General features: G+C 45.6%; 1 protein-coding gene across 1 annotated transcript in view; it reads left to right on the plus strand.

Moving 5' to 3' along the window:
* The window catches only part of SLC9A6 (solute carrier family 9 member A6), a 55,679-nt gene that overhangs the window by 16,231 nt on the left and 20,598 nt on the right, over positions 1-18,850 (plus strand). The window contains 7 exon segments of the mRNA XM_044305514.1: positions 465-577; positions 7,727-7,832; positions 9,046-9,187; positions 9,360-9,465; positions 10,575-10,663; positions 14,192-14,305; positions 14,999-15,110. Of these exon segments, the coding sequence (XP_044161449.1) occupies positions 465-577; positions 7,727-7,832; positions 9,046-9,187; positions 9,360-9,465; positions 10,575-10,663; positions 14,192-14,305; positions 14,999-15,110 (782 nt within the window).

Here is an 18,850-nt window from a genome sequence, read left to right on the forward strand (position 1 = left end):
CCTTTGGGACAATTTTTTATGATTACATGATTGCATTTTGGGCTAAAAACTTTTCAGACGTTTTTGAGAAACAAGGGTTAAAAATCTGTCTGTTTGCAGAGTATTACTTTTCAGTTCCATCAGCGTGTGGCTCTTATCTCTGATCTTCTGACCTCATAAACACTCATAAGCCATATTCTTATCAGTTTAAAAAGAGTTTACCATGAGTGCTCAGGAAATCAGAGATAAGAGCTACACATGAGCCGCCAGCTGACGGGACTGAGAAGTGATATTTTGCAAACAGACTGATTTTTTTTAACCCCTGTTTCTCAAAAACGGTTGACAATTTTTAATATTGACCTATTAAAAAAATATATTTTTAGCCCAAAATTGGTAAAATGCAATCATTAAAAAATTTTGCTCTGAACGTGTCCATAGCCTTTAAGGAATGTTGTCAGATAAAGTTTTTTTGTTAATTTTCCCAGGTCTCTGATGTATGGATGTGTAAAGTTAATGAAAGTGGTAGGAACGTTAGACGGTGACTTCTTCTTTACGGACTGCCTGTTTTATGGAGCCATTATTTCTGCAACTGATCCAGGTAAACCTATGTGCTGACTATACTGTCTGTGGTCTGTTCTTACCGTTTGCACGTGTATGCCGCTAACCATCAAGGTACGCGGAGTACAAGAATATTGTTACATTACGTGAAAATATGAAATAATTTATGTTTAGTTTCACGTAGAACAACTTTAAAGTGTTCCCGTCATTTCAGGTGACTTTTTAAAATAAGCCGCTGTGTGTTTGTACATGAGGAATAGCACTATATCCAGCCTTTATATGAATTGCTATGTGTATCTGTTAGCTCCATATGTAATTGTCAGGTTTTTTTCTGAGCTCACCTGTAACTTAGGTGCACACTAGCTGCTATGATGTCTCTCATACACAGCTCACATAGACGAGAGTAGATTCTGCTCCCTTATTTCTCTGTTACACACTCTTAGAAGCAGCAGCAGCACACAAAGGACAATGTACAGTAGTACTGAGCAGAGCAGCTGTGAATCCAGCACTGGGGTGAGATAGAAAGCATACAAGAACCAGCAGCTTCTGTCTATGCCTCAGTAGCTCGAGGGGAGTGTCTTTTCTGCTGCAGGTAAGGGGGCGTGTCCATGCTCTGCCTATCACAGCTCAGGAGGCAGTTGAAGGATGAAACTGGGCATGTGCGGCCATCTCGGTGAGCAGGTCAAAGAAATAGGAAGAAAATGAAACAGCAGGTGGTGCTATACAGATATATTTTATTGAATAACTCAGTGGCTATGCTAAATTTTTAATTACATGCAATTACAAAAGTATTCAGATCCAGATGCTGGTTTGAAAACTGTAGAATATTTTTCATGGGACAACCTCTTTAATTGATTTATGAAAAGTTTGTCGAAATGACAAAGGCTATTTAATGTTCCTAGTTTTTGACCTAGTCAGGAAGTTTAAATGATAATACAGCAAATAAAATGTTAGATTTTAAGCTGAAGGGAATATTTTTGAGCTGTGAGCAGTGATTGCAATATATTTCAGTACTCTGCTGCTGCACTTTCTAAATGGTTCATGTGTTTTCCCGGGATTAAAAGTGAATCTGTCACCAGCGACCTCCCTATCAAACCTTCTGCATAGACACAAAGCTATGGTTCACCTGATTAAAATTCAGTTTTTCCCCTCCCCTCCATAACGGCACCTTACTAGGAGATTATCCTCCTCCTCCAGCCAGGCAGGGACAGGAAGGTTCAAAAGGGCCCGCCTCCTCACTTATCTTCAGTGTCTTCCTGTCCCTGCCAGGCGGAGGATGGGAGCTATCTTTGCGCTCCGGTCGGGAGCTATTGCATGATGGCGGGTGCATTGCGCCAGCCACGGGCTTACCTTGGGCAAGTAAGTCCGTTCCATGGAGTGCCTGACGCAGTCTTTTCTGTTAAAACTAGCGTGTGCCAGCGCCGTTAAAACTAGCGCGTGCCAGCGTGTAGTGGCAGGCTGCGGCACCCGGACACTCAAAGGAGCACTTCCGGGTTCTAGGCTGTCCGCTGCCCGAGATTCTCGGCTTGAGAGTTGCCGGCCTGGATGACGTCGGAGGTCCTGGGGAAACTTCCGGCCATACGTTTTTAAAAAACTAGCGCCCTGGTCAAGTCGTATGTCGCCCTCTGACCAGAGAAGTTACAAGCATTTCTGCAGCCTCGGCCATCCACACACATGGATCCGGAGGAATCTATGGATCAACCTGTAGCAAGTGACAAAGACATTTCTGTTAAACCTAAAATAGCGCAAAAATCAAAAATTCTTAGATGTCGCGTATGTTCTGTTAAATTCCCCGAAAATCATGCTAAAAAACTTTGTGAAAAGTTCATTGATAACATTGTCAGGGAGGAAGTCCCGTCTTTAAGACAGAAACTGCAGGGTCTGATTAAGCAAGCAGTTCTGCAGCCGCTAGCGTACAATCAAAACGGGGGTCCAGGAAAAAAAATCGCCCTTAAAAACCGCTACATCTTCTTCTTCCGATGTCTGACGATATAAACGATCTATTAAAAGCGGTTAGGGATACCATGGAAATTAAAGAAGAAAAAATACATAGATCCGCCCAGGATAGAATGTTTTCAGTATTAGAAACCAAGAAAAAGAGAGTATTTCCGGTACACAAAAATCTGCAGTCTCTTATTTTGAGGGAGTGGAAAAATCCAGACAGGAAAGTTTTCCTACCCAGAACAATTAGGAAAAGGCTACCCTTCGACAAAGAAGAATTATCCCCGTTTTTAAATTGTCCTAAAATAGATGTATCGCTCTCCAAACTGGCTAAGGGTACTTCTTTACCGTTTGAAGATACGGGGTCATTACATGACCCTATGGATAAAAAGGTGGATGCTAACCTTAGGAGAACCTGGGACGCGGCCGCGGCTTTATTTAAACCTAATATCGCAGCCACATCCATAGCTAGATCCCTAAAAAGTTGGCTGGTACAGCTGGAAGCATTACTAAAATCCAATACCCCATACGAAAACTTTGCAGACTCCTTCCCTCTCTTATTAAAAGCCGTAGATTTTTTGTCAGACACAACAGCGGATTCCGTTAGGCTGAACGCAAGAAATACGGCCCTAGCTAACAACTCTAGAAGGGCACTTTGGTTAAAAGCTTGGCCTGGAGACACAGGCTCCAAGGCAAAATTATGCAACATCCCGTTTTGTGGTAATCTTCTCTTTGGTCAGGACTTAGATTAAATTCTAGAGAGAGCCTCTGATTCCAAAAAGAGTTTCCCGGAGGATAAAAAGAAAAGGAAAACTCCTTTTTTTCGTCCCCAAAAGAAGGTTCGTTTTCAAAACAAAAGGAGTAAAACAGAAAACTGGAGATCGGGAAAACAGAAAGGGAAGGGTTTTATGTTCTCTCCCCGTTCTGAGGAGTCTTCCAAAAAATGACGCTAGAGGCCCAGTAGGGGGGGAGACTTGGAAAATTCATGGAGCACTGGGAAAAATACTTATGCACCCCACGATGGGCACAGTATTCCCTTTTTCAAAAGTCCCCCCACTCTATTTGTTCAGACTCCAGTTCAAAGCTCGGAACATCTTCAGCTTTGTCTGGAGCAAGAAATCAAACTGCTAGTTCAGATTAACGTTCTTGTCCTGGTACCGAGGAATCAAGTCGGTCTGGGCTGGTATTCCAGGGTTTTTATGGTAAGCAAGCCAAATGGGAAAGTGCGTCTTATCATAAATATAAAAAAAATGCTGAACAAGTCCATAAAGTACGAAAAATTCAAGATGGAATCTATAAAAACCACGGTCAAAGTTTTACAAGAAGAGGCTTCCTAGCATCCATAGGCTTAAAAGATGCATATTTTACGTACCCATTCATCCAGAGTCACAACAATATTTGAGAATAGCGGTGTGGGTCCAAGGGCATCTAAAACATTTTCAGTTTCAAGCACTGCCGTTTGGGATAACAACTGCCTCCCAGGCTTTTTACGAAAATTATGCTAGAGATAATAACCCCTCTGAGAAAGGAGAAAGTAACGATGGTTCCATACCTGGACGACCTTTTGATAGTGGGGGACTCCCAGAAAGACCTAGAAACCAATCTATCCAAAACGATAGACAGACTGGAGGAACTGGGTTGGATTTTAAATCGGGAGAAGTCTCACTTAGTTCCCACGCAAAAAATAGTATTTTGGGGAATTCTCATATACTTAGTGAGTCAAAAATGTTTTTTACTAGTAGAGAAGGTCGCAAAAATCCAATCCCAAGTAAAACGATTCAGAAAACAAAAATCCCACACTATAAGACAAACGATGGCCCTGATAGGGTCTTTTACAGCTTGCATCCCGGCAGTGAAGTGGGCGCAAATGCATTCCCGTCCTCTTCAGAGATTTATGTTAAAAAATGGAACTGGAAACAGGATTCCCTAGACAGACTAATAGCGAATCCGGATCACATTCTGTCCTCACTAAAATGGTGGGAATTAAATTCAAACCTGCAGAAGAAAGTATCGTGGATGGCGAGAAATCTGTTGATCCTCACCACGGATGCCAGTCTCTGGGGCTGGGGAGCGCATCTCCAAGCATTGTCGGCCTAAGGGGAGTGGTCCCAATCCCAGAAAAAATACTCGTCAAATCACCGGGAACTTCTGGTGGTTTGGGGGGCTCTAAGTTACTTCTAAGAGGAGCTAAAACGTTCCAATTTACAAATAAGATCTGACAACAAGACTGTTGTAGCGTATATAAACCACCAGGGAGGAACAAAAAAAAAGCGAGCGACTACAAGCCTTAACAAATTTTTCTTGTGGGCAGAGGAGAAACTCCTCTCCCTACCAGCGTTTTTTTTTTAAAGGGGACACAAAATATCCAAGCAGATTTCCTCAGCCGCAGGAAATTAGATCCGGGGGAGTGGAGTTTAAAAGAGGACATTTTTCAAGCCTTAACACAAAAATTGGGTCTTCCCCAGATAGACTTATTTGCAAACAAGATGAATGCGAAATTGCCAGCTTATTTTTCCCTAGACCAAGGGATCCGAGGAGTGCAGGGACGGATGCACTGGCTCTTCCTTGGAAATTCCAACTGGCATATTGCTTCCCACCTCTGCCTCTGATTCCAAGGGTACTCAGAAAAATAAAAGAAGAGAGGACCAATGTAATTCTAATTGCACCCAATTGGCCGAGGAGATCTTGGTTTCCTCTCCTGGCAAAAATGTCCACGGAGGAACCATGGATTCTACCCTGGTCAGAAGACCTCATAAGTCAAGGGCCGATTCTAAACCCAAAGACGCAAAGTCTGCACCTCTCGGCTTGGATCCTGAAATGGCAATCTTAAAATCGAAGGGTCTATCTGACAGAGTAATCAATACCATGCTAGCCAGTAAAAAAGAAGTCACAAATAGAATTTACCGTAAAATCTGGAACAGATATGTTTCCTGGTGTGCAGAAAATCCTTCTAACTCAGCGGGAAGTATTTTGTCTATTCTAGACTTTCTCCAAGAAGGCTTTAATAAGGGTTAAAAACCTAGCACTCTTAGAGTACAAATTTCAGCATTAAGCGCCTATTTAGATGACAAAATAGCATCTAACCCGTGGATCATTCGCTTTATGAAGGGAACCAACAGGCTCAGACCCAGAAGTAGACCTCTGGTCGCTTTGTGGGATTTAAACACTGTTCTTTCCGGTCTCGCTAAACCCCCTTTTGAACCCTTAGAATCGGGAAATATCAGATATCTGACCCTTAAAACGGTATTCCTAGTTGCCATTACTTCTGCACGTAGGGTTAATGAGATGCAAGCCTTCTCGGTTAAAAAACCCTTCATGATTGTCAGGGATGATAGAATAGTCCTGAGATTTGACGATTCCTTTCTGCCTAAGGTGGTCTCGGAGTTCCATAGGATGGAGGAAGTGGTTCTTCCTTCATTTTGTGAAAATCCTAGATCTAAAAAATAAGTCTTTCACACTTTGGATGTCAGAAGGTGTGTTCTGATTTATATATCGGAAACTAAAGATTGGAGAAAATCTAATAACCTCTTTATCAAATTCTTAGGGGGTAGGAAAGGATTAAAAGCGTCCAAACCTTCTATTGCACGCTGGCTAAAATCGGCCATCTCAGAAGCCTACATAGCAATGGGAGAACGACCGGTAAATATCAAAGCTCATTCTACAAGGGCAGTATCGACTTCATGGGCTGAAGAAGCATCCGCTTCCTTGGATCAAATCTGTAGAGCAGCAACCTGGTCAAGTCCTCATACCTTTGTAAAATAGGATAGATATTGATTCCAAAAGAGACCTATCCTACGGTAGGAAAGTTTTACAAGCAGTAGTCCCACCCTAATTCATTAATCTGTTAGCTCTCCTAGTAAGGTGCCGTCATGGAGGGGAGGGGAGGGGAAAAGTTGAATTAGTCTTTCCGGTAATTCCTTTTTCGCGAATCCTCCATGACGGCACCGCTTATATCCCCCCCCCCCCCCCCCCAAAAAAAGACTAGTTATGAAATTAAATAATTGGTCTAGAGTTATATATATGCGATTTAATATGTATATCAAAGAATAGTTAAGTCACTGGTGAAGGTCATGAATGAGTGTGTAAGTTTAGGGCCTGTCAAGTCCAGAAGACACTGAAGATAAGTGAGGAGGCGGGCCCTTTTGAACCTTCCTGTCCCTGCCTGGCTGGAGGAGGATAATCTCCTAGTAAGGTGCCGTCATGGAGGATTCTCGAAAAAGGAATTACCGGTAAGACTAATTCAACTTTCCTTTTGTTGATCCGCGGCTCCGTTCTTAAGTTATGATACTTTTTCTTAATATGCAAATTAGGCCTTTGGTGCAACGAGGGCATCACCGTTGCTCTTGTCACACCCAAGCTCTGCTCCTTTCTGTGGTCAGCCCCTGCCTGACCCTGTCAATTAAAGTGGCCAGGGAGGGGCTGGCCACAGAACGGAACAGAGCTTGGGTGTGACAAGAGCAACGGTAAAGCTCTCGTTGCACCAAAGGCCTTATTTGCATATTAAGAAAGAGTATCCTAACTGAAGAACGGAACCTCGGATCAACAAAAGAAAAACTGCGTTTTAATCAGGTGAACCATAGCTATATGTCAATGCAAACAGCTAGTTAGGGACTGAGTCCCTTTTAAACAGCGATGGCCTATATTTAGTGTGGTCCATCAATCAATTTCTGGGACGCCCGCTTATCAGCAGACTGCAGGGTTGGGACACCTCAGTGAGCTGTGCGTCCCCTAGTCTAGCTGTTATATAGGCTCATTCTCATTCAAAGGAGTGTTGTGGCCTCTTAATTTTGCTGGTCGACTAGGTCCCTCGACCAGTCATATCTCTAATGGAGCAGGTTATACAATCGGCCAGCTTCCATGTAAGCTCAGAACCTGTCCTTGAGGGAATATGTAAAGCTATCCGAAATTATACACTGTAATGTCATAGGAACCCGAGGTTTAGACTTTAAGGTGCATGCCCTGGACTCTGCATAAGTAAACCGGTGACCATGGGGCATAGGCCTAAACTTGATGACTTTATATAAGTCTGCTGGAGGCATTGCCCTTTAATTTCTGTCTGGCTCATTCTTCCTTCTTATGAAAGGCCTTTTTATTCTTCCATCTCTTTTGCCAATCCTAATTATACGTTGTGTAAGCTCATGGTTTTGTCTCCCTATTTTTTTTTCAAATGCGCAGTTATGTGTCTGGTAAGTTTTGGTGATGCTTCCTGAGGACTTACTGAACGTGTGTTATTGTTTTCTTCTTTTAGTGACTGTCCTAGCTATATTTCACGAGCTGCAAGTCGATGTGGATCTCTATGCTCTTCTCTTTGGTGAAAGTGTCCTAAACGATGCCGTGGCCATAGTTCTGTCATCGTAAGTCTTCTACTTCCGGCCAGGATGCTTCCTTTTCTGACACATGACGTTCTCGGGAAGGGGTTTTCCACCAGAACTTTATGACTGGTCCGTCAGACTTGTGTTTAGTAGATCTACAAAACTGAGACCCCAGCAATGCCGAAAATGTTGGGGGTTTGTACATGTGCAGTCAGTCTCTATAGAAATTATATTTCTCTGGGGCTCCCAACTCTGACGTCAATGGCTCATGTATGATATAACAGATTTACTGTAGTAAAATGGTGACGTCCGGCTTCATCAAGCTCAGTGCAACCCACTGTGGCCCAGATTTGCCCTTTTAATACAAATCACTTACTAATGTATTGTTATTGTCCATATTGCTTCCTTTGCTGTCTGGATTCATTTTTCCATATAATTACACACTGCTTATATCCAGGGGTTATGATCACGTTGCACTGCAGATACGAGTTGGCCAGAATAAGGGCTGCTGCACATCTGTGCCTATGTACCTTTCAGAGAAGCCGGAGCTTTTTCCTATATGTGCAAGCATGGCCACCGCTGCTGGATTGCAGGGTGGTTGTAACCCAGGGATATAAGCAGTGTATAATGCGTTGGAAAAATGAATCCAGCCAGCAAAGGAGGTAATATGGACAATCACAATACATTGGTAAGTGCCTTGTATTAAAGGGGTTCTGCAGCCGATCAGCTATTTGAAAAGGCAGTGGTGCCGCGGCTTTCTCCCTGTTTCCAGCAGGTCGTCCCGAATAGTATCACTGGCCTGGGTGCAGCTAAGCCCCATTGATTTGAATAGGGCTTATCCACGCCCATGCCAGTGATGCTAGTCGTGAGGTCACTGGGCCTGAGGTATACAGCAAGTAGGCCGTGGCGCCACTGCCTTCTCAAACAGCTGATCTGTGGGGGTCTCGGGTGCTGGACCCCTGCCGATCAGATGCTAGTAAAGAATGCCATTTGCTGTAGTGAGACAACCCCTTTTAATGTGGCGCAGGGATAGACACAGAGCAGATGCTGTGATTACACTGCACTGATGCTGTCCAGGTAAACAGTGAAGAGGAAGCAGTGCTCGCGCAAGCACCGCGGCCTCCGAGTGCCGGGAGCCGGACCCCCACCGATCCTCAGGATACGTCATCGGTATTATGCCTCTCCACAACCCCTTTAATAATCCATTCCAGCTCCAGATAAATTCATATTCGCATTCCTTTTTCTTATTTTTCAGGTCAATCGTTGCGTATCAGCCGGCTGGAGACAACAGCCACACGTTTGACATCACTGCCATGTTAAAGTCTGTGGGAATGTTCTTGGGCGTTTTCAGCGGATCCTTTGCTATGGGCGCAGCCACCGGAGTACTCACAGCATTAATATCCTTAAAGGGCAGCTCCTCTACCAGGATGGGTGTTCCCCTACACTGTAGTATAACCTGAATAGTCAGTACAAGTATCGGTTCCAGTAATACAATTAATGTAGAGTGCACCTGGTATTCTGTATAAGCTATACCCCCTCCTCTAGGTCTTTTCCTTAACACTTTTCCACGTCACAAAGTTCACCAAGTTGCGGGAGTTTCCACTACTGGAGACCGGCTTGTTCTTCCTGATGTCTTGGAGCACATTCCTTCTCGCTGAGGCATGCGGTTACACAGGTTTGTTGGCCGATTTTTATATTGGTGTGGGTACTGCAATTACAAACATCCATCATCAATTAATCATGTTCAAGGGCATCTGTCAGCAGATTTGTACCTATGACACTGGCTGACCTGTTACATGTGCACTTGGCAGCTGAAGGCATCTGTGTTGGTCCCATGTTCCTATGTGTCCGCATTACTGAGAAAAATGAAGTTTTTATATATGCAAATGAGGCTCTAGGAGCAACGGGGGCGTTACCATTACACCTAGAGGCTCAGCTCTCTCTCTGCCACTGCCGCACCCTCTCCACTTTGATGACCTCTTAAGTGCCTGGCTATATCAATCAAAGTGGAGAGGGTGCGGCAGATGCAGAGAGAGCTGAGCCTTTAGGTGTAACGGCAACGCCCCCGTTGCTCCTAGAGCCTTATTTGCATATATTAAAACACATACACCTTGATCAGGATTTTATAACCTTCATGCATACGATGCAGGGCTGTAGGGAAGCCAAGTCTAAGTGCTTTGAATGTTAGAGCAGGGCTACTACACAATAGCTCCTGAGCGAGTCCATAGCTACTGCAGAAATGTAACGAGCATAAGACCGTATTTATACTGGAAAGCTCTGGGAAGCAGACGTCGCTCCCTTCTTCCCTAATGTGTTATTTTCTCATCCGATATTTTCATTGGTCTTAGCTGGTTAAGAGTAGGGATGAGCGAACCTGAAGTTTACAGGTTCAGGCAGAGAAAGAATCCCGTTATGGATTCCGTTTTTACGGAATTCGGAGACGGAATGCAAAACGGAAGCCCTTAATAGGCATTCCGTTTTGAACAGTCGTAATAGAAGTCTATGGGCAAACCTAACGGATCCGTCTGGTTTCCGTTATGCAGGAACATTGATTGCAACCAGACGGATCCGTTAGGTTTGCCCATAGACTTCTATTATGACGGATCAAAACTAAATGCCTCTTTAAAGGCTTCCGTTTTGCATCCCGTCTACGAATTCCGTTATAACGGGATCCATAACGGGATTCCTCCACTGACCTGTAAAGTTCGGGTTTGCTCATCCCTAGTTTACCAATGGCCTATGCTTCATGCTATAGACGTAATATACCATTTTGTTTTATTGCAGGGGTTGTGGCCGTGCTATTTTGTGGCATTACTCAGGCGCATTACACCTACAATAATCTCTCGACAGAGTCACAGATTCGTACAAAACAGGTATGGCATTATTCTTCTTTGTCAGATAGGGAATCTTTTTGTTCTTTGTATGTTCATTAGATGTATATAACTTATACATTACCTCCCCTTTGAAAAATACCTACACCTTATGCAAGACTTCCATGTAAAGACCCAAATGTTGCCTCCTTTGCTGGCTTGATTCATTTTCCCATCGCATTATGTGCTGCTCATATCCAGGGTGACTGTTCTTACCAACCTATGCATGCTCCCACAGTCCCAGCTTTTTATTTCCTATAATGTGCAAGCGTGTCCACCACTGCTGGATTGCAGGGTGGTCATAATTCCTGGAAAGAAGCAGTGTATAATATGATGGACAAATGAATCCAGCCAGCAAAGGAGGCAACATGGACAATCACAATAGATTAGTAAGTGGCTTGTATTAACTTTCTCTACATGATGAATGCCATTTGCTTTGGCGAGACAACCCTTTTAAAGTAGTTATCCGACAAAATAAAAAATCTTGGACATGCCCAGCAATAGTATGAAATAAAAAATGATCATATACCCAGGGCCGGCTCCAGGTTCATGTGGGCCCTTGGGTGATAAATCCCAGTGGGCCCCCATGAGGCATTTTTTTACATTGACATGTCCCCCTGTGGCTCCCACATGGTATAATGACTACTAGTGGCCCCTATACAGTATAATGACTACTAGTGGCCCTTCACACAGTATAATGACTACTAGTGGCCCTTCACACAGTATAATGAACCCCCAATCCCCCCCCCCCCCCCCACTGTATAATGACCACCTGTGGCCCTGCATTCAGAATATTAACCCCCAGTCGCCCCCATTCAGAATAATGACGCCCCAGTAGCCCCCACGCTGGGGGAATACTGAATGGAGGGGGCTCTGGGGGTCATTATACTGAATGGAGGGTCATTGGGGATCATTATACTAAATGGGGGACACTGGGGGTCATTATACTATGTAAAGGGCCCTCACAGTATAATGACCCCACAGTGACCCTCCATTCAGAATAATGACCCCCAGTTGCCCCCACACTGGGGGTTATACTGTCTGGAGGGGGCACGAGGGGTCATTATATTTAATAGGGGCTCTGGTGGTCATTATACTAAATGGAGGTTCAATGGGGATCATTATACTAAATGGGGGGCACTGGGAGTCATTATACTGTGTAGGGGGCCCTCACAGTGTGATGAATGACCTCCCAGTGGCCCCCTCACATACCTATCATTGCAGGGGAGCTGGCGGTCCTGTCATTCACTAACTGCAGCTCCCTGCGCTCCTTCTCTCCGGCGGCCCGCTGCAGCAGTGAGCCAGGCCTGGAGGAGAGAAGGAGATGTGCAGTGATGTAGCTAGAACTGACTGGGCCCCACAGCAAATTTTAGTACGCCCCCCTCCCCCCCATGTGTGTTCACATCACGTTTTTCCTATCGGTTTGATGTATACAAATGTGCAGCACTCCACGTTTTTGTATCCTGCAGAGTCAAGTAAAAAAATGCATACGTTAACGTATATGTTTTTTTACAATGGAACTGTATGGTGAACGGACGCCACTGTACGGCATCAGTCTAAGGCATCTGGTAACGCATATATTTTTGGTATACATTAAATGGATGGCACAAATGGGATGTGAACCCAGCCCTAGTGTCAGAATAAGCACCAGTACAGGAGAGGGGAGGCCGCCATGTGCTGACAGAGCGCTACCTGGTCCTGGTGGTCAGGGGTGAGGGCTATGCTTCCCAAGGATCATTTTCTACTAGGAGATACAGGGCACAGTATAGTACAGTAGAATCTATATAATATAAAGATATTAGCCCTACCCCCGAATAATAATACAATTAGGGGGGTCATTTATTATATAGAAATACGTCTATATTAGGCGTATTTCTGACACAGATTGTGGCGCAAAGGTCCTTAGCACCGCAATCTGCAACTTTTCCCGCTCATGCCAGGTCTAAAAAAAGTGGTGTGGGCATGGAAGGGGATACAGTTATGGCCAAGCAGTTATTGGATACCACTGCCATATAGTGATAACACCGCCATACAATGATAAAACCAGCATACAGTGACCAGATAAAAGGGTATAAGAGGGCACAGTACAGTGAATGACTATGGGCACTGCACAAGGTGTGGTAAGAGGGCACAATACAGGGTATAAAAGGGGTACAGTACAGGGTGGGGGGCACAGTCACATGACCTGTGACGTTAGAAGGTCCTTATGGTGAATGCTGTTCAGATGCCACCATAATGAGAGGCAGAGAAGTGAGACAGGGGCCCCGGATGGACAGGAGGGGTGGACACAGCAAGTAGGTGAAGGGGCTCTGAGGGGGATTCATACAAGAAGTAGGGGCAGGAGGTCTGTGCAGGGCAGCAATAGGAGATAGGAGGGTGAAACAGGAGCTCTGGATACATGAGGGAGGAAAGGAGACAGCAGGGGCCCCATGAGGATGAGATGGGTGGCAGGTGTCATGGAGGCAAACTGCTTAATGAAACGGTAAAACAACTAAATAGAATAAAGCAGCAGTAGATCGAAGAGTCCCCCCCCCCCTTCTGTCCCACAGACAAGAGACAGTCACAGTGCAGACTCACTCACAGACTGCCTCCACACTTCTCTGCTCCAGCCTCCAGCCCTGCGGTCTCTCTCCTCAGGCAGCATGTGTCCTGTGTAGAGGGGCGTGTCCTGTGTAGAGGGGGCGTGTCTGAGTCTCTGCAGCTCAGAGGGCCCACCAAAGGGGTACTGCGTAAGGGAAATGACAGCAGTGAGAGCTCCCATCTGTATTAATGGAAGTGCTCATAGCAGCTCAGTGGGCCCCCCCAGGAGCATTGGGCCCCGGGGATGCCGGGTTATGACGCCGGCCCTGTATATACCCAGATCCATTTCTCCAGTGCCGTTCTCTGTGGTGAACTTGCTGGTAGACAGTGCGTGACTGCTGCAGCCAGCCGCTGTCGTCACTGATCTATCTCTGCGGACAGTGATTGGCTGCACATTGAGGTTCAGGTGTACAGAACGCCCCCTGCCACCGAGCATTCGCTCTCTTCAGCGCTAGGCTGCTGAGAACAGTAATTGGCTGTATCGGTCATGTACCGTATATTCACACATTGCCGCTGCAGTTTGTAACCAGGAGCAGCAGGACTGGATCAGCGCTGCAGACAATGTCATTGGAGAACGGGGTATAACATGATTTTTTACTGACAAGACATATGTACTCGGCCAAACCGAGCATGTATATGTAAGAAGGAGTCGTCAGCGATTAAAGGTGTATGAGCATCTCGTGCAGTCCAGTCTGTCAGTCTCCCGACAGCCTCCATTGGGGCTTTCTAGCTGTCCTGTAGACATCAGATTGTCAGCAGATCCAACTAAAGTTGTTAAAATCTACATGACCCATCTACATTGTAATTTCAGGCTAGATGTAGGATAATTATACTTTCAGTAAGAAAATCCCACATCCTCCGAACAGTCGTAGGCCTGCTGTGTTTAACTAGACATTATGTGTAGAAGATTGTTGTTCCAAACTGATTGCTTTCTCTTGTTTCTCCTCCCAGCTGTTTGAGCTCTTAAATTTTTTGGCAGAAAACTTCATCTTCTCCTACATGGGTCTCGCTCTGTTCACGTTCCAGAATCATGTCTTCAATATTACATTTATAGTGGGAGCTTTTGTATCCTTTATATCAGTGCTGTACATTAAAGGGGCTGCTTCTACAGGGCTTGTGTTTAAAGGGGTTTTCTAGGCTCAGAGCTGAACCCAGACATATCCCCCTTTTCACCCAGGCAGCCCCTCTGAGTTGAGCATTGGACAAAAAAGAAAGTCGCGAGCTGGGGATACCGGTGGAGATCCTTGGTGACGTACGCTTTCTATATATTCTGGATAGCATGCCAACCAACCCTGAGGGTAGAGGTCCCTTCACAGATCTAAAAAACAAGAAGCGCTAAAATCCGCCCATTAGAGCCTGTGACGTCACCGGGAAGTGAACACTGCTAGACGGAAGCTTCTGCCTAGCAGAGACCGAGTACGTCACCGTATCTGCAGAAAACACCCTGCGCAGGGCAAGGGAGAGCTGCTCCGATGCTCATCTCAGAGGGGCTGCCTGGGCGAAGTAGGGAATATGTTCAGCTCTGAACCCAGGCAACCCCTTTAAATGCAGCAGCCATTCTGAACAAGGAGACCTGCAGTATAAACCGTGGATAGAGACGCAGACAAGAAAACTACCCTGATCTCATGAAAGTCTTTTTGAAAGCATTACCGAAAGGAAACCTATTAGTTGTCATATCTAAGACCGAAGCTGCACCTTACATTGAGCCCAGTATTTATGTCGACTCTAGCTCCAATTTCCTTAACGCTCATCATACAGGTTGCAGTCTTCATTGGAAGAGCCGCTAATATTTATCCACTTTCCTTCTTGCTGAACCTGGGGAGGAGGAACAAGATCGGCTACAACTTTCAACACATGATGATGTTTGCAGGTATGACAGCTTGTCAGGTCAGAGGCGATGAGGACGCACAAAAGTGCAAATCTTCTTTAGGGTGGGTTCACTTTTGCGTTAAATGGATCCGGCAGAAAACAGCCTGCCTGAGTTCGCTGGATGCCGCCCAGCCAGATACTCGCGTTCACTTCCGGACCTCATAGATTATAATGGAATCCGTCGGGGATCCGGACGCTTTCCAACATAAGTGCCGGTTTTCGCCCAGACTAAAAACATTGCATGCAACAGTATATGTCAAACCGAAAGCTGGCATTTCGTCAGAAAGTGTCCAGATCCGCGCCAGACCCTATTGTAGTCAATGGGGTCCAGCGTAGAATGGCAATATGCAAGTGGGAACCTACCCTCAGCCCCTTTTTCTTTAGCCAGTGTATTCTTGGTCGATCTGTCTGCTTCATTGTGGTAAAAAATATAGATCTAGACGTATATGGTACGGCCACAATTATCACAACCCGTATAACAAAGATAACGTTATTTAAACCACATAATTAACGAGGGAACTGCTTCCCCCCCCCCATATCTTCCACCCAAAAATAATAAATGTTAATCAATAAGTTCCATGAACCCAAAATGCTACCAGTAAAAGCTACATCTCTTTCCGCAAAAAACAAACCGCATACAGATACTTTGATGAAAAAATGAGCATGGCTGTTTAACTTGCAACAACATAAAACCCTTTTTTTTCCATTACTGCCCAAATGAGAGTTAATAAAAGTAAATCAATAAGTTATATGTGCCCCAAATAAAAAGACACAAGCCATAATGAAAGCTATCGAAAAATTTAAAAAGTTATGGCTGTCTGAATGCAGCAACACAAAAATAAAAAACTTCCTGTGGCCTTACAGGGGTTATCCAATCCTATAAACAGCCCCCCCACCGTATGCCGGGCCCCCCACAGTGAATATACTTACCTGTGTCCCCGCTCCCCGTGCCCGGGTGCAAACATCCGATGTCGGTGGGGAGCAGCCAATGGCAGGCGGGGACGAGCCTCCCTAGCATCGCGGGTGACGCTAGGGAGGCTCGTCCCCGCCTGCAATTTCCTCTAGCCACCCCCCACCCCCACCCCGAAAACAAATGTTTTCATCCGTGGGGGAGAAGCAGCAGCAGCAGTGCAGGGAGCGGGGACCTAAGTAAGTATATTAAGCAGAGGGGGCCCGGCATATGGGGGGGAGGGGACATTCTTATAGGATTGGATAACCCCTTTAATGCCAAAATAGTACTTTAGTTACTATAGAAATTAAAATAACCCCTATCTTCAGGATAGAAGATAACTAACTGATCGGCGAGAGTCCGACTGCTGAGACCCCCCCACTGATCCACACAATGGGTCCTGTTACTCTCTCATAATGGAGTGCTTTGTTGTTCTATTCATTCTCTGAGACTGGTGGAGATAATAAAAAACTAAGAGTTGAGATTAAAATCTATAGTCGGCCTAAATCTTTGGCAATATAAGCCAGCTCTATGTTAAATTCAAACTTCTTTAGCGAACCAAATAAATAGTTTTACTAATCCACTGGCGCTGATGCTCCCTATATTGTGTGCTGCAGTACCGCAATACCTGCTGCTCAGGAGGCTTTGCTACAATTGCTATTATACCCGATAGGGCGCACTACCCTCTCCACTACTAATCACAATCAGCCCTACCAGAGATGGACCACTATCGCATAGCAATACTTAAAACAAGATTACCTTGCTATTGATTTTTCTTTCGTGATCTCTATTCAACTCTTTGCAGGCTTGATAATGGGATTTTTGCGAGTCTGGTATTTTTTTAACAGGAGCGCGCCCCGGCCGGTGGCGTTGCTCCGTGCTAGTAAATTTGAAAGCTCGCGCTCACGTGGAGCGACCTAGTGACGTCACTATCCGAGCTACGGATCACTGCAAGTGCCAAACTTTCAACGCGTTTCGGACAATGCGTCGTCATTTGTCAGGGAATTAATCTGGCACTTCACGATACCTCCTTGGTATGCCTGCCTTAACCCTTCATGTACCACACCTTACTTTCAATCCTCCCTTTCTTACCATTAAAGGGGTTCTGCACTTTCAATTAACTGATGATCTATCCTCTGGATAGATCATCAGCTTCTGATCGGCGGGGGTCCGACACCCGGGACCCCCGCCGATCAGCTGTTTGAGAAGGCACCGGCGCTCCAGCAGCACCGCGGCCTTCTCACTGTTTACCGCCGGGCCGCCCGCCCACTGACGTCACGACTTGTATCAACTAGAGTGGGCGCGGCTGAGCTCTGTTCACTTGAATGGATTTTTCAGGTTTCAGGTTTTCAGGTTTCTTTTGAAGGATTCCACTGTAGATGAGAGTTTGATATGCTGTGGTAGCGAGTTCCAGAGTGTGGGGGATGCACAGGAGAAATCTTGGAGGCGACTGTTGGAAGAGGTGATAAGAGGCGAGAAGGAGGTCCTGTGAGGATCGGAGATTGCGTGTGGGGATGTATTGGGAAAGTAGCTCAGAGATGTAAGGCGGGGACAGGTTGTGGACGGCCTTGTATGTATTTGTTAGTACTTTGAACTGAATTCACTGGGCAATGGGGAGCCAGTGAAAGGATTGGCAGAGGGAAGAGGCAGAGGAGTAACAGGGTGAGAGGTGGATTAGTCGGACAGCAGAGTTGAGGATAGTTGGAGGGGTGCTAGATGGAAGGCCACAGAGGAGAATGTTGCAGTAGTCTAGGCGGCAGTTGATGAGGGCATGTACAAGCATTTTCACAGATTCAAAGTTAAGGAAAGCGCTGATGTGGGAGATGTTTTTGAGTTAGAGACAGCAGGTGGTGGAAAGGGCTTGGATGTGTGGTCAGAAGTAGAGTGCAGAAACCAAGGTCACTCCAAGGCAGCGGACTTGGTTGACCAGGGGGAGTGTGCAGCCATTGATCGTGATAGATAGGTCTGTTGGGGGGTTGAGCAAGATGGGGGAAAGATGATGAACTCTGTTTTATCAATGTTAAGTTTTAGAAAGTGAGAGGAGAAGGAGGATATAGAGGCTAGGCATTGTGGGATTATAGATAGTAAGGTGGTGATGTCTGGACCAGAGAGGTAGATCTGTGTGTCGTCAGCATAAAAGTGATACTGAAAGCCATGGGGGACTATGAGCTGTCCCAGGCCGAAAGTGTAGATGGAGAAGAGCAGGTGTCCTAGGACAGAGCCTTGTGGGACACCAACAGAGAGGGACTGAGACGAGGAGGTGGTGTGAGAGTGGGAGACGCTAAACGTCCGGTCTGTGAGGTATGATGTGATCCAGGAGAGGGCCAGGTCAGTGATGCCAAGAGATGAGAGTTTGCAACAGAAGGGAGTGGTCGACAGTGTCAAAGGCAGAGGACAGGTCAAGAAGAAGGAGGAGAGTAATGTTTTTTGGTTTTGGCTATTAGTAGGTCATTGGTGACTTTGGTAAGGGCAGTCTCAGTCGAGTGGTGGGGTCGGAAGCCAGATTGTAGCCGGTCAAAGAGTGAGCAGGAGGAGAGGTGAGAGGACAGTTCAGAATGGACATGTTCAGTTAGCTTTGAGGCATACGGAAGAAGTGATATGGGGCGATAACTGGACAAAGAAGATGGGTCAAGTGAAGGCTTTTTGAGGATGGGTGTAATGGTAGCATGTTTAAAAGCAGAGGGGAAGACACTAGAGGTTAGTGGTAGGTTGAAGAGATGAGTTAGGGCTGGGATGAACACTGTAGTGAGGTTAGGGATGAGGTGGGATGGGATTGGGTCAAGTGCACAGGT

Source organism: Bufo gargarizans, chromosome 9 (genome assembly GCF_014858855.1).
Source record: "Bufo gargarizans isolate SCDJY-AF-19 chromosome 9, ASM1485885v1, whole genome shotgun sequence".
Taxonomy (NCBI): domain Eukaryota; kingdom Metazoa; phylum Chordata; class Amphibia; order Anura; family Bufonidae; genus Bufo; species Bufo gargarizans.